The 12607-nt window shown below is 40.4% G+C and overlaps 1 protein-coding gene across 1 annotated transcript; it reads right to left on the reverse strand.

Annotated features, from left to right (window-relative positions):
- Positions 1–1278: 1278 nt before the first annotated feature.
- On the reverse strand, positions 1279–7271 carry KRT26 (keratin 26). The gene is made up of 8 exons (XM_082706084.1): positions 6789–7271; positions 5816–5898; positions 5263–5419; positions 4748–4909; positions 4537–4662; positions 3950–4167; positions 2042–2109; positions 1279–1457 (listed from the first exon to the last, which is right to left on the reverse strand). Exons 1-8 carry the CDS (start codon positions 7215–7217, stop codon positions 1306–1308), a joined length of 1395 nt encoding a protein of 464 aa, XP_082562210.1. The 5' UTR covers positions 7218–7271; the 3' UTR covers positions 1279–1305.
- Positions 7272–12607: the final 5336 nt, after the last annotated feature.

Genomic DNA, 12607 nt, shown 5'->3' on the forward strand with positions numbered 1-12607 from the left:
TAAGATTTGTTCATATCACAACTTGCGGCCCTGTACCTTTATGGTATGATACGGATGGGCACAGTGGACAGTGAGAATATTCCTAGAAGCTTCCCATGGAAATGCTGAGAACCTCATTAAATATCCCACTATTTTCATCTCAAATCCTCTTGACTTAGGGTGACATTATATCCATATGCTTACAATAGGTCAGTTTATGTCTGCTAATATGCCTGGTTAATAGCATCCTTTACTCTCCCTCAAATGTTATATTTGGATAATAAATTGTATGATCACCCCATCTTAGATGTGATAGATCACCCCCAGACATGAGAGAAAGAGCGAGGGAGGAGAAATTGGAGTGGAAAGAGAAAGCAGACTTAACCAGTGGTGCCAAAATTATCTTAGTTTTGCAAAAATGGCTATGCAAAAAAAAAAAAAAAAAAAAAAAATGCAAGGGCCCTTCCTGTTCTAATGAGGGATCTGAAGCTTATGCATTGTTTAGTGTCATGGTAAATTCACCTGTCAATCACCCTGCCCCTCAGCTTTATCCCTTAGCCTGGTTCATCACCAGACTTGGTTCTTCTAAGTCCTGACTCTCTCCTGGATTCTATGGGGTCGGTCAGTTCCTTGAACATGTATTGCTCTTGTTGTTGTTGTTGTTGTTAAGGATTCTTCTACCATTCTGAACCAGCAGGCTTTCCCCACTGTGGTAGGGGTAGAGAGAAGAATGTGCTGCAAAATGGAAAAACAGCTATGCAGATTCAGATTCAACAAACTCACATTAACTGATCACCCATGCAGGTTCACCATTATAAGAGTGAATAAATCCTAGGGATCAATGGGAATACTCTTTCCATCCACAGAAACCCAAACCCAAGGAGATCTAGTCATTTACGTGGTTGACTGGGGATAGATTTGGGACCAGAGATGAGGTCTGGTACTCCTTCCAACTTATCATGAATTGAAGTAAATGTAACTGTGTGAGGCATTTTATTTTACGAGCTATCCTTAGTACTGTCACATTGGGATCAACTGTAGAAGCTCAAAAGCACCAGATTCATCAGAAATAATTTGCAATAGAAAACTTTTAATGAATGACCAAAAAGTCCCTGAAATAGAAACAAAACAGACAGAGCAAGATTTTTCCTGCTCCTGAGAAGGATTACATGGAAAGTACATGAGAAAGAGAAGAGAGGAAAACAAATTCTTGCCCTTGCATTTTTAAGAGCGGACATGGATGATTTCCTTGGGTTATTTGGCCAGTGGGATTTTGCAGAGGCAGTCTTCTTCTTCTTCTTTTTTTAATAATAACTTCTTTTCTCACTATGGTGCTTTAGAAGGTATTCGTTGCTCCATTGTAATGTTGCTTATTTTCGAAGATTTTTCTTCAACTGAATGGACCCTCAGTGAAAGGACATTACCAAGTTGATCTAGTTCCTCAACCACTGTTTTGACAAGAATTTCTTCTTTTGAGTCTAAAATAAAATAAATGCAAATTTAGTGGTCATTCTTAACAGGCTGGACAGTACTTAGTCATAATGGTAGGCTTCTAAGAAATAATGTTTGCAATAACCTGAGATACAAAACTCGTGTTTGAAGACTATGCTTAGCAAGGCCCAGGACTATCTTATACTTACCATTGTTCTAAAAACAATGGGTGTTTGAAGGTGTAAGTAAAACATAGATTAAGACAACCTAAGTACCAGGCAGTATTGGCCTGGAGCAGGCAGTGTTGTTCTCTTTTAAATGCCAACTTGCCCTATTTTTGTGGCTTAAAATATAGTAGCTCCTTTACCAAAGCACTGGAATTGGGAAAATAATGAATTTTAGCTAAGAAAAATGTTTGGGGATTGAGTCCTCATTTCAGAAATTTCACAATTTGACCACGTCTATTCTACAAGAGTATAACATATATTAAGTAGCTGCCATCATGGTCCCTGATTCCTTCATTCGCTAGAATTAACCTTAGAACAATTTGATTTAGTTTACAAATAAGTGACTTATTTAATAAATTGCTCAAGTTGAGAAGATTTACGCCAAGCCATAAAACCTTCTGTACCTTGGACTTGATTTTCAGAATGTATGGGCCCACGTCCTTTGGATCTGGGACACACGGGCTTGCCTTTTCTGTGAAAAGAAGAGTAAATTGTTGCATTGTTTTTCCTTTCATGAGGAAGCTCAGAATAACTATGAGCCGGGAACAAAAGTTTTAGAGTTCTAGTTTCTGCAAGATTAAATTCCTGTTATGCTTAAGAGATATATAAGTAAGCCTTTCGTGACCTCAGTGTGGTGAAGGGAGAGATTAAATGAGTGTTTAGGATCAGAAATTCCCTTGTGACCAGCTACCATCTCTTTTGTCTTGTTATCTGGGGACTCCAGTTTCTGACCTTGTAGTCAATCACCTGGCCAATGAACAAGTTCAGGGTGCCACGGTGCAGAAGGTGCTGAGCTAGGTGCTATAGAAAATATAGAAGGATGACACAAGCAGTTTATGCCATTGAAAATAAAGTATATGCATGTTAGAATTTAGCTGGAACACATGGGGCACGTGGGTGGCTCAGTGGGTTAAAGCCTCTGCCTTCCGCTCAGGTCATGATCCCAGCATCCTGGGAGCAAGCCTCGAATCAGGCTCTCCCCTCAGCAGGGAGCCTGCTTCCCCCTTTCTCTCTCTCTGCCTACTGTTCTGCCTGCTTGTGATCTCTGTCTGTCAAATAAATAAATACAATCTTAAAAAAAAAAAAAAGAATTTAACTGGAACACAGCATGAAAGGTACAGTCAAAGAAGGGACTAATGAGGGCTGTAACCAGCGCTTTGTTCAAAGGAGGGAACGTCACAGTTGAGTTCCTATGAGAATAGGGTGTAGAGGGCTGACAGTAGCCTTGGAAGATGCATGAGATGGTGCGGATTCGGGGTGTGACCATCGGCAAGCATTTAGTAACCGCCACCGATTACCGAGTACCTTCTGCGTGCAAGCCGCTCTCATGAGCACTCCACCTCCATAGTGACACACGATGGTCCCAGGTAAACAGTGTGGTTTTGGTGTCCTCACAATCTTACCAACCAGAAAAACCGGATTTAAAGAGGTTAAACCATGCGTTTGAAATCACCTAGTGGTGTGATCTGTGCTCAGGGCTACAGTTCCAGGGCTGTTGCTCTTGGCTAACAAGCCATGGTGACTTCCCCAAGGAAACCACCATTGTTCATCTTTCAGATGAAAATGTCATCACCCACCCAATGCAGGGTGCATGCGTAGTCACTAGTGAAGTGCCAGCAAAACAGAGTGTGTTGTTATAGGACGTGTGCATCAACATTAAATCACAGAAAGTGATTTCTCCCCCAGGCGTACAGGAATTATTTAACATTTGGTATTTAAATGTCCTCTATGTTATTATAGATACACGCACTTCACATACTTGGACATTTGATTTGGCTGCCTGTTTTCATTTCACATGGATACAATAATAACTTCCCAAGACCACAGATGAATATGATCCTGGGAGTAGGAAATTCTAGCATAGGATATTGGTACATGTGGCTACTGAGAAAACCTAGTTGATGGGAGATGATTTTTTTTTGGAGTATTATGCCTCCATCAGAAAGGATGAATACCCAATTTTTGTAGCAACATGGATGGGACTGGAAGAGATTATGCTGAGTGAAATAAGTCAAGCAGAGAAAGTCAATTATCATATGGTTTCACTTATTTGTGGAGCATAACAAATAGCATGGAGGACATGGGGAGTTAGAGAGGAGAAGGGAGTTGGGGGAAATTGGAAGGGGAGGTGAATCATGAGAGACTATGGACTCTGAAAAACAATCTGAGGGTTTTGAAGGCGCGGGGGGTGGGAGGTTGGGGGAACCAGGTGGTGGGTATTATAGAGGGCACGGATTGCATGGAGCACTGGGTGTGGTGCAAAAACAAGGAATACTGTTATGCTGAAAATAAAAAATAAAAAAAAAATTTACCTTCCTTCTCCATCTATTAATTTGCAGTACGTTTCTATTTCTTTCTCTAAAAATATTTTGATATCTAGAAGCTGTTCATACTCCAGCTTCTGGCCTTCTGTTTCCGTGCGGATCTGCTGGAGTTCTTCCTCCATTGCCCCAATCTGGTCCTGGATTTGCTGGAGCTGGAGGCAGTAATTGCCTTCTGTCTCGGCCAAGGAGCATTCATAGGAATGTTTCTGAAGGGAGAATAAAGCAAGGCTTGCATGAGTAACAGATAAAACAGCACGTTCACGTTTGAAACATTCTCAAGGTGGAAAGAAGCATTTGCACAAGATCTAAATTTTTTCAGTTGAAAAATCCACATAAGCCACGTTTCTTTAAAAACAAAAGAAAACAACCATTTTTGTCTCCATGGAGAAAAGTGTGATTTTTAAGTATTGGGATTGGAGAGTCAGAAGGAATGTCTATGGACAGCGTTCTTATTTACCACATTTGATACTTTCAGTTCTATGTAATCCGTTGTATTACATAGATTAGATGTGCATTTACTTATACACACACACACACACACACACGCATTCCAATCAGTGGTGACTCCTACGAACCATGGCCACGATGGACTGGAGTTCTATTTCCAAGGTCTGCAGACTGCGTTTCAGCTCTGTCAGCTCGTTTCTGGCTGTGGTGGCCGCTCCTGCGTCATCAGAAATCTGTTGCTGCAGCGACGCACTCTGCCGTGTAATCATCAGAAGGTTTAGCGACCGGCTCGGTGGTCTACTGACCAAGCCCTTGGTGTAGGATTTGCTGCAGACGTACCTTCTCGTTAAACCAAGCCTCCACGTCCCTGCGGTTCTGCTCGGCCAAGTCCTCGTACTCAGCCCTCATATTGTTCAACAGGACGGTCAGGTCCACGCTGGGAGCTGCGTTCACCTCCACGTTCACATCCCCTCCCGCCGCGCACTGCAGGACTTTCATTTCCTGGAAAAGGGATCAGTATGAACCCTCAAGGCTGAGGTGGTTGTTGTTGTTGTATTTAAAAGATTTTATTTATTTATTTATTTGTCAGAGAGAGAGAGAGAAGATGAGAGAGCGCACACAAGCAGGCAGAGGCGGAGAGGAGGCTCCCTGCCAAGCAAGGAGCCCCATGTGGGACTCGATCCCAGGATTCTGGGATCATGACCCAGAGCCGAAGGCAGCAGCTTAGCCGACTGAGCCACCCAGGCATCCCAAGGCTGGGTTTTGACTGATCTTCCCACTTTGCTCTGAAGTGGACAGTGGGCCTGAGGAATGAAATCAGGTACTATCCGAAGCTACACTGCGAGGTCCCTTACCTCCTCGTGATTTTTTTTGAGGTATGCCAGTTCCTCACTGAGTGTTTCAAACTGTATCTCCAGGTCAGCTGTACAGAGGGTCAGCTCGTCCATGACTCTGTGAAGACCATTGATGTCGGCCTCTACGCTCTGGTGGAGAGCAAGTTCATTTTCATACCTGAAAGATTAATAAAATGCTTGAGACTTGTGACTGTGGGCAGGTGCAAAGCATAACTTCCTCCGACATCTGGTAAGAAAAGATGGGATATCTGTCCAACCTTCTAAAGCTTAATGCTTTGGCAAGGAAAGGACCCCCTTTGGAATATCTACTGATCTAGGACGATGATTTTGGAGGAGTTGTTCCTTCAGAATTTTCATCATCCATTGTGCTTCATAGTTGAATCAAAATGTAGTTTAAAATTTATGATGCTCTTTTTATAAGGACACATTTAATTTCTTCAGTGATTTAGTCTGACTTCATATAAACATGTTGCTTTTTACAGCAAAAGGACCTTTTTTTACTCCAACCGTAGTATTTACCTTTATTATAGTTAATTACATTATTTTCACCTACTTCAGCCTGAAGTCATCAGCGGTCAGTCTGGCATTGTCATTTTGTAGAGCAATGCTGGAGTTACAGGTGGTCGCAGAAATAATCTAAATAGGGTAGATTGTGCAAAACATTTAGGCGCTAAAAGTCAAGGGAGAGTCCAGATTTCAGTGTGATTCTTTTTTTTTCTTTTAAGATTTTATTAATTTATTTGACAGAGAGATCACAAGTAGGCAGAGAGGCAGGTGGGGGTGGGGGGTGGGGAGCATGCTCCCTCCTGAGCAGAGAGCCCGATGATGTGGGGCTTGATCCCAGGACCCTGAGATCATGACCTGAGCCGAAGGCAGAAGCTTAACCCACTGAACCACCCAGGCGTGCCTTCAGTGGGATTCTTATCCTCTCAACCCATCAAGTATCTAATTTAGTATCACTTTTTCTACATGAAAAGAATCTGGAGTTGTTTTTTTTTTTTTCCCTTCAGACAGCAAATGTCCAGAGCTTGAGTCAAAGTGTAAGCTTTTACAATCACAGATACTTTTAATATTTTTGATCAAAATATATGAGCTAGGGGCCCCTGGGTGGCTCAGTGGGTTAAAGCCTCGACCTTCGACTCAGGCCATGATCCCAGGGTCGTGGGATTGAGCCCTGAATCAGGCTCTCTGCTCTACGGGGAGCCTGCTTCTCCCTCTCTCTCTGCCTGCTTCTCTGCCTACTTGTGATCGCTATCTGCCAAATAAATAAATAAATAAAAATTTTAAAATAAATATATGAGCTAAATACATTATATCTGTTTTAAAACTATTTGCCTTTAATGCCCACAATTTTTTTTTTTGGTGGGGGGGGGGCAGACAACGCTTTAAGCCCTGGGAATGGAGAGTGAGCGAGTGAGCAAATTCTACATCATGTCAAAATTTTAAGCACATTTTATATTTTGTCTTTTTTAGGTTATGTACACCCAAAATTCTATAGTAAAAGTAGGCAAATCCATATTTCTTACCTGCCTTTTAAGGTCCTCAATGACCGAGAAATATCTCGTGTAGTCATGGTCTAGTCCCCGGCAAGAACCGGGCCCGTATTTCTCATACCAGGCCTTGATTTTCTGCTCCAGGTCCACATTGGCCTCTTCCAGAGCTCGCACCTGGTCTAGGTAGCATGCCAGGCGGTCATTGAGGTTCTGCATGGTCACCTTCTCGTTCCCAGAAAGCAGGCCATGTTCATTTCCAAGAAAACCGGCACAGACGCCCCCACCACCATTACAGAAACCTCCTCCAGAAGAAATGTTCCCAAGAGTACAAGAAAAGCTGCTTCCTGCTCCGGATCCACGGTACACATTTCCAGCCCCGAAGCCCGGACCTCCACCAGACAGCCGCCCTGGGCCAGCTCGCGAGCAGACTCGCCTGGATGCACTAGAAAGTTGAAAAGACATGACGACCGTACCCCAGAGCCACCCTTTCTCAGCGAGGAGCAAAGCAAAAGCACACCGTCCGTAGAGAGGATCTCCGTTGGCCTTTTATAGGACTCAGTAGGTCATTCCAGTCTTGACTTTCTATCTGTAATAAAATATTACTCGCACCCTAATTGTTGTTTTTCACAATTGGGTGATTTTTAATAGTGTCCAGTCCGTAGGTGGATAGGTGCCCCAGAGGTATCTTGGTCTATGAAAAGGTGCCTGGTCGAGTAATAGTAAATCATAGTTTCAAAGGTCAAAATTAAATATGAGTAAACATGCATCTTCTTTTGACTTCTGGAAGAGAGTCCAATCCCCCTCACCCAAAAAACAATAAAGAATTAATAATTTACATGAGAAATGTCCACTGCTTTTGTCCTGCAAATGTTTATGGAGTATTTCTATTATGCATGCTTTACTCGGTGTTTCCTTTCTTACTAATATCAGATACACTCAAAATACAGTGATCTGTTGGGGTGCCTGGGTTGCTCAGATGGTTAAGCGTCTGCCTTCAGCTCAGGTCAGGATCTCCAGGTCTTGGGATTGAGCTCCACATCAGGCTCCCAGCTCAAGGGGGGAGCCTGCTTCTCCTCCCTCTGCTTCTCCCCATACTGTGCACTCGGTCTCTCTCTCTCTCTCAAGTGAATAAATAAAATCTTAAAAAAAAAATACAGTGATCTATTGGTAGTGGGAATTTTTAAACTGATTTCTTAAGTTGAAACGGAAAGTAACAGGAGTCCTGCAATATTTTGCTTATCAGTTTAACTAAAATTAATGAATATGTGTCAGGGACAGAAAATTATTTCTATTGAGATTTCTTGATTCAGTCCAGGAGCAAAATATCCTTTCAACAAACTTCTGAGTCTCCACCCTGTTCATTTCTCTACCTCAAAAATATTGTTCTTTTTTTTTTTTTTAGTTTAGTTTAAATTTATGTATTTACGGCATTAGGAGTTATTTGAGAACTGAACTTATGATTGATAATTAAGGAGTAAGATATATAAAGGGGACATGTATTTTCATCTCTATCGAGAAAACCAATAATTACAGTACTCAAGATGCTAGCTTAGTTGTTAACAGGTAACCAGCCTCTTCATTTTCTTTCCTTGATGCCCATGGGAAGTTATCCCCTTTGGTTGTGCTTCATTTCCCTGCTAGGCAAATGAAAATAATAACACTGAATGCTGAGCAGTTTCAATAATTAATGACTATAAAGCAGTCTGAAGGGCACAAACATTTTGTAAATGTTAATTATTGAAATTATTATAATAGAGTGAATATGTCAGACAGGGTCAGGTCTCTATGACTTATAATGGTACAAATTGATTGGTTACTGATTATGGATTTAGACTGTTGGGAAACGGTAATTTTTTCTGAATGAGATTTTTCAATGCTGTGTGTATCCCATACTTTGGAAAACACCCAACGTTACTGCTCCTAAAAGATAGGTAATATTTGGTGGGCCAGAACGCCAGGATTTTTTTTTTTTAACTGAAATATCTTAAGATAATTAATATAAACCTGTGATTCAGGTTTAGAATAATGTATGATAAGAGTTGTAGCTTGTATTCAGAGGCTTGCTATCGATTTTGTTGTGACCTGGTCATAATTTTAATCTTTTGTCCAAACTTCCCATGAATGAAACAAGAAAAACAGAGTATGGGGTCAGTGTAACTAACAGTTTATAAGTCTTGAGTCTCTTGGATAAAAGGTATTATGAGGCTGCAAAGTATTATTAACATAATCTATTTATCTCCAGATATTTTATAAATACTAATTAACTTGTAATCTTTTGGGGAACAGGTTAAGCATATATTATTAGAATCATTTTGGGGATGAGTTGGCTGTGAGGCTAAGGGATAATACAGATCACAAAGCATTTTTATATCCAAGGAGGACTGGAATGAATGATGCTTAGCTCCTTCCGAAAACACTGTCATCTGTTTACTCATCAAGGCAGATCTCTTGACTTTTCTTACTCATAGATTTCCTCTACGCTAATACTTGCCACAGAAGTTTAGGTATACGTTAGTTCTTTCCAGAAGGGGGAGATAGACAATGAATTCTATCTGTATATCTCTATCCATACATTTCTTCCTTGAGAGTGGCTATTTTATTCATAGTAAGAAACACATATTCAGCCACACATCATTATCCTTTCTTGAAACTCTATTAGGTATTAGAACATTCATTATACAATATGCATATTCTAGGTCCTCAGAAATAATTGAGTTAAACTGTGAGTTATGTGGTATAAATGTTTGCTCACCTCAGGATAAAGACACTCATCATATTACCTTATTCTAACAATAATAGGCTAATTTCCCCCTGATAAATTTTGTGTTTAGTTTCAAACATGCTTCAATACCTTCTTAAAAAATTTTATTTAAATTCAATTTAGTTGGGTTGGTTCAGTGGGTTAAAGCCTCTGCTTTCAGCTCAGGTCATAATCCCAGGGTCCTGGGATCGAGCCCCACATCAGGCTCTCTGCTCAGCGAGGAGCCTGCTTCCTCTCTCTCTCTGCCTGCCTCTCTGCCTACTTGTGATCTCTGTCTGTCAAATAAATAAATAAAATATTTAGAAAAAATATATTCCGTTTAGTTAACCTATACTGGATTATTAGTTTCAGGGGTAGAATTTAGCAATTCATCAGTGGCATATAACACTCAGTGGTCATTACATCAAGTGTCCACCTTAATCCCCATCACCCAGTTACCCCATGCCCTCACTCATCTCCCCTCCAGCAACTTTCAGTCTGTTTCCTTGAGTTAAGAGTCTCTTATGGTTTGTCTCCCTCTCTGTTTTTGTCATATTTGATTTTCCTTTCCCTTCCCCTTGTTCATCTGTTTTGTTTCTTAAATTCCATATGTAAGTAAAATTTATGGTATTTGTCTTTCTTTGACTGACTTGTTTTGCTTAGTAGTTCCATTCATGTCATTGTAAATGGAAAAATTTCATTCTTTTTGATGATCGAGTAATATTCCATTTTATATAAATAGCATATCTTTTTTATTGTCTGTCGAAGAACATCTGGGTTCTTTCCATATTTAGACTATTGTGGACATTGCTGCTATAAACATTGTGGTACATGTGCTTTGAATCACTATTTTTGTATCCTTTGGATAAACACCTAGTAGTGCAATTGCTGGGTCATAGGGTAGCTCTATTTTTAATTTTTTGAGGAACCTCCATACTGTTTTCCAGAGTGGCTGCACCAGCTTGCATTCCCATCAGTGTAAGAGGGTTCCCCTTTCTCTGCATCTTTGCCAACTTCTTTCATTTCCTGACTTGTTAATTTTATCCATTCTGATTGGCGTGAGGTGGTAGCTCCTTGTGGTTTTTATTTGTATTTCCCTGATAGTGATGTTGAGCACTTTTCCCATGTGTTTATTGGACATTTATGTATCTTCTTTCTCATCTGTTCCACGTCTTCTGCCCATTTCTTGTTTGGATTATTTTCTTTGGGTGTTAAGTGTGATGAGTTCTTTACAGACTTTGGATCTTAATCCTTTATCCAATATGTCATTTGTAAATATCTTCTGCCATCCCATAGGTTACTTTTTAATTTTGTTGGTTGTTTCCTTTGCTGTGCAAAAAGCTTTAGATGTTGTTTAAGTCCCAATAGTTCATTTTTGCTTTTGTTTCCCTTGCCTTTGGAGATGTGTCTAGCCAGAAGTTGTTGCGGTTGAGGTTACAGAGGTTGCTCCCTGTGTTCTCCTCTAGGATTTTGATGGATTCCTGTCTCACTTAGGTCTTTCAACATCTTCTTGCTGTTGTTTAAATTTATGTTTTACATTTCTGTTATCTGAGTTGAAACAATATTTTTCTCAGACATGAATGAGGTTTGTTTTGTCACGAGATACAGAGTTTTTTTTTTTTTTTTTTTTTTTTGAGAGTAAGAATCTGGGGTGCTAATGTTTATAGCAGCAATGGCCATGGTGGCCAAACTGTGGAAAGAACCAAGATGCCCTTCAACCAACGAATGGATAAGGAAGATGTGGTCCATATACACTATGGAGTATTATGCTTCCATCAGAAAGGATGAATACCCAACTTTTGTAGCAACATGGACGGGACTGGAAGAGATTATGCTGAGTGAAATAAGTCAAGCAGAGAGATCCAATTATCATATGGTTTCACTTATTTGTGGAGCATAACAAATAGCATGGAGGACAAGGGGAGTTATAGAGGAAAAGGGAGTTGAGGGAAATTGGAAGGGGAGGTGAACCATGAGAGACTATGGACTCTGAAAAACTATCTGAGGGTTTTGAAGGGGTGGAGGATGAGAGGTTGGGGGAACTAGGTGGTGGGTATTAGAGAGGGCACGGATTGCATGGAGCACTGAGTGTGGTGCAAAAACAATGAATACTGTTACGCTGAAAAAAAAATAAATAAATTAAAAAAAATTATTAACAACAACAACAACAAAAAAGAATCTGGGGTGCTAATTCTTTCTGCAAAATGGCTTCCCTGGTTTTGATACTCCCACTCTGCACTGAAGGGGGCAGTGGACCTGAGGAATGAAATCCGATAATATCCAAAGCCACCTTGCAGGGTCACTGACTCTGATAATGGCTTAATCTTAGATTGACCGGAGTTTAGAATGTGCTTAGTTTTTCCCTCCCTTCTCTTGCAAGAAGGAAGGTGGGATCATAAGGTTCTCAATAGCATGGTATTATGTTGGAATCAAGTACAGACTGTGAGCCAGACTGGCTGGGTTAACATTCCAGCGACTCCAGTTATTAGCTGTGTGAGGTTGGGGTAGTTACTCAACTGTTCTCTGCCTCAGTTTTCTTAGGTATAAAAAAGGGATGATAATAGTATCTATCTCATAGGGTTGTTCTGAGAATTAAAATGATGGTTAGAATAGAGTTCAAAGTGCTGGGTATCATGATTATTGATTCCTCCCTGGAAGTTATATTAAAAGTCCTGTATATACTTTGTTTTTGTTGCTTTTACTTTGGTGTCACATCCAAGAAATCATTGGCAAGACCAATGTCAAGGAACTTTCCCCGTTGTCTATGGCCATACCACCCTGAACACATCTGATCACATCTTTCATGTCTTCTTTGAGGAGTTGTACTATTTTGGGTATCATGTTTGGGTCTTTAATCCATTCTAAGTTGATTTTTGTGTATAGTGTGTCACGGGGGCCCAATTTCACGTGGGGCCCTTTTTACATGTGGATATTCAGTTTTCCCAGCACCATTTCTTGAAGAGACTATTCTCTCCTTGTTCATATCCTTTGTCCCTTTGTCAAAGGTAAGTTGACTGTAGATAGGTGGATTTATTTCTGGCTCTCTATTCTTTTTACTGTGATAAAATACACAGAACATAAAATTATTACCTTATCTATTTTTAAGTGTACA

Source organism: Mustela nivalis (genome assembly GCF_964662115.1).
Source record: "Mustela nivalis genome assembly, chromosome: 17".
Taxonomy (NCBI): Eukaryota; Metazoa; Chordata; class Mammalia; order Carnivora; family Mustelidae; genus Mustela; species Mustela nivalis.

Bases quoted from the DNA above. Each gene is read 5' to 3' on its own strand.
- KRT26 (XM_082706084.1), bottom strand. From the start codon at position 7,217: ATGTCTTTTCAACTTTCTAGTGCATCCAGGCGAGTCTGCTCGCGAGCT. The intron at 4,168-4,536 runs GTTCGTAGGAGT...TTCTCCCTTCAG, and splicing joins TCCAGTCCATCGTGGCCATG to AAACATTCCTATGAATGCTC. The intron at 2,110-3,949 runs GTAAATTTTTTT...TTCTTTTCACAG, and splicing joins TTAATAGATGGAGAAGGAAG to AAAAGGCAAGCCCGTGTGTC.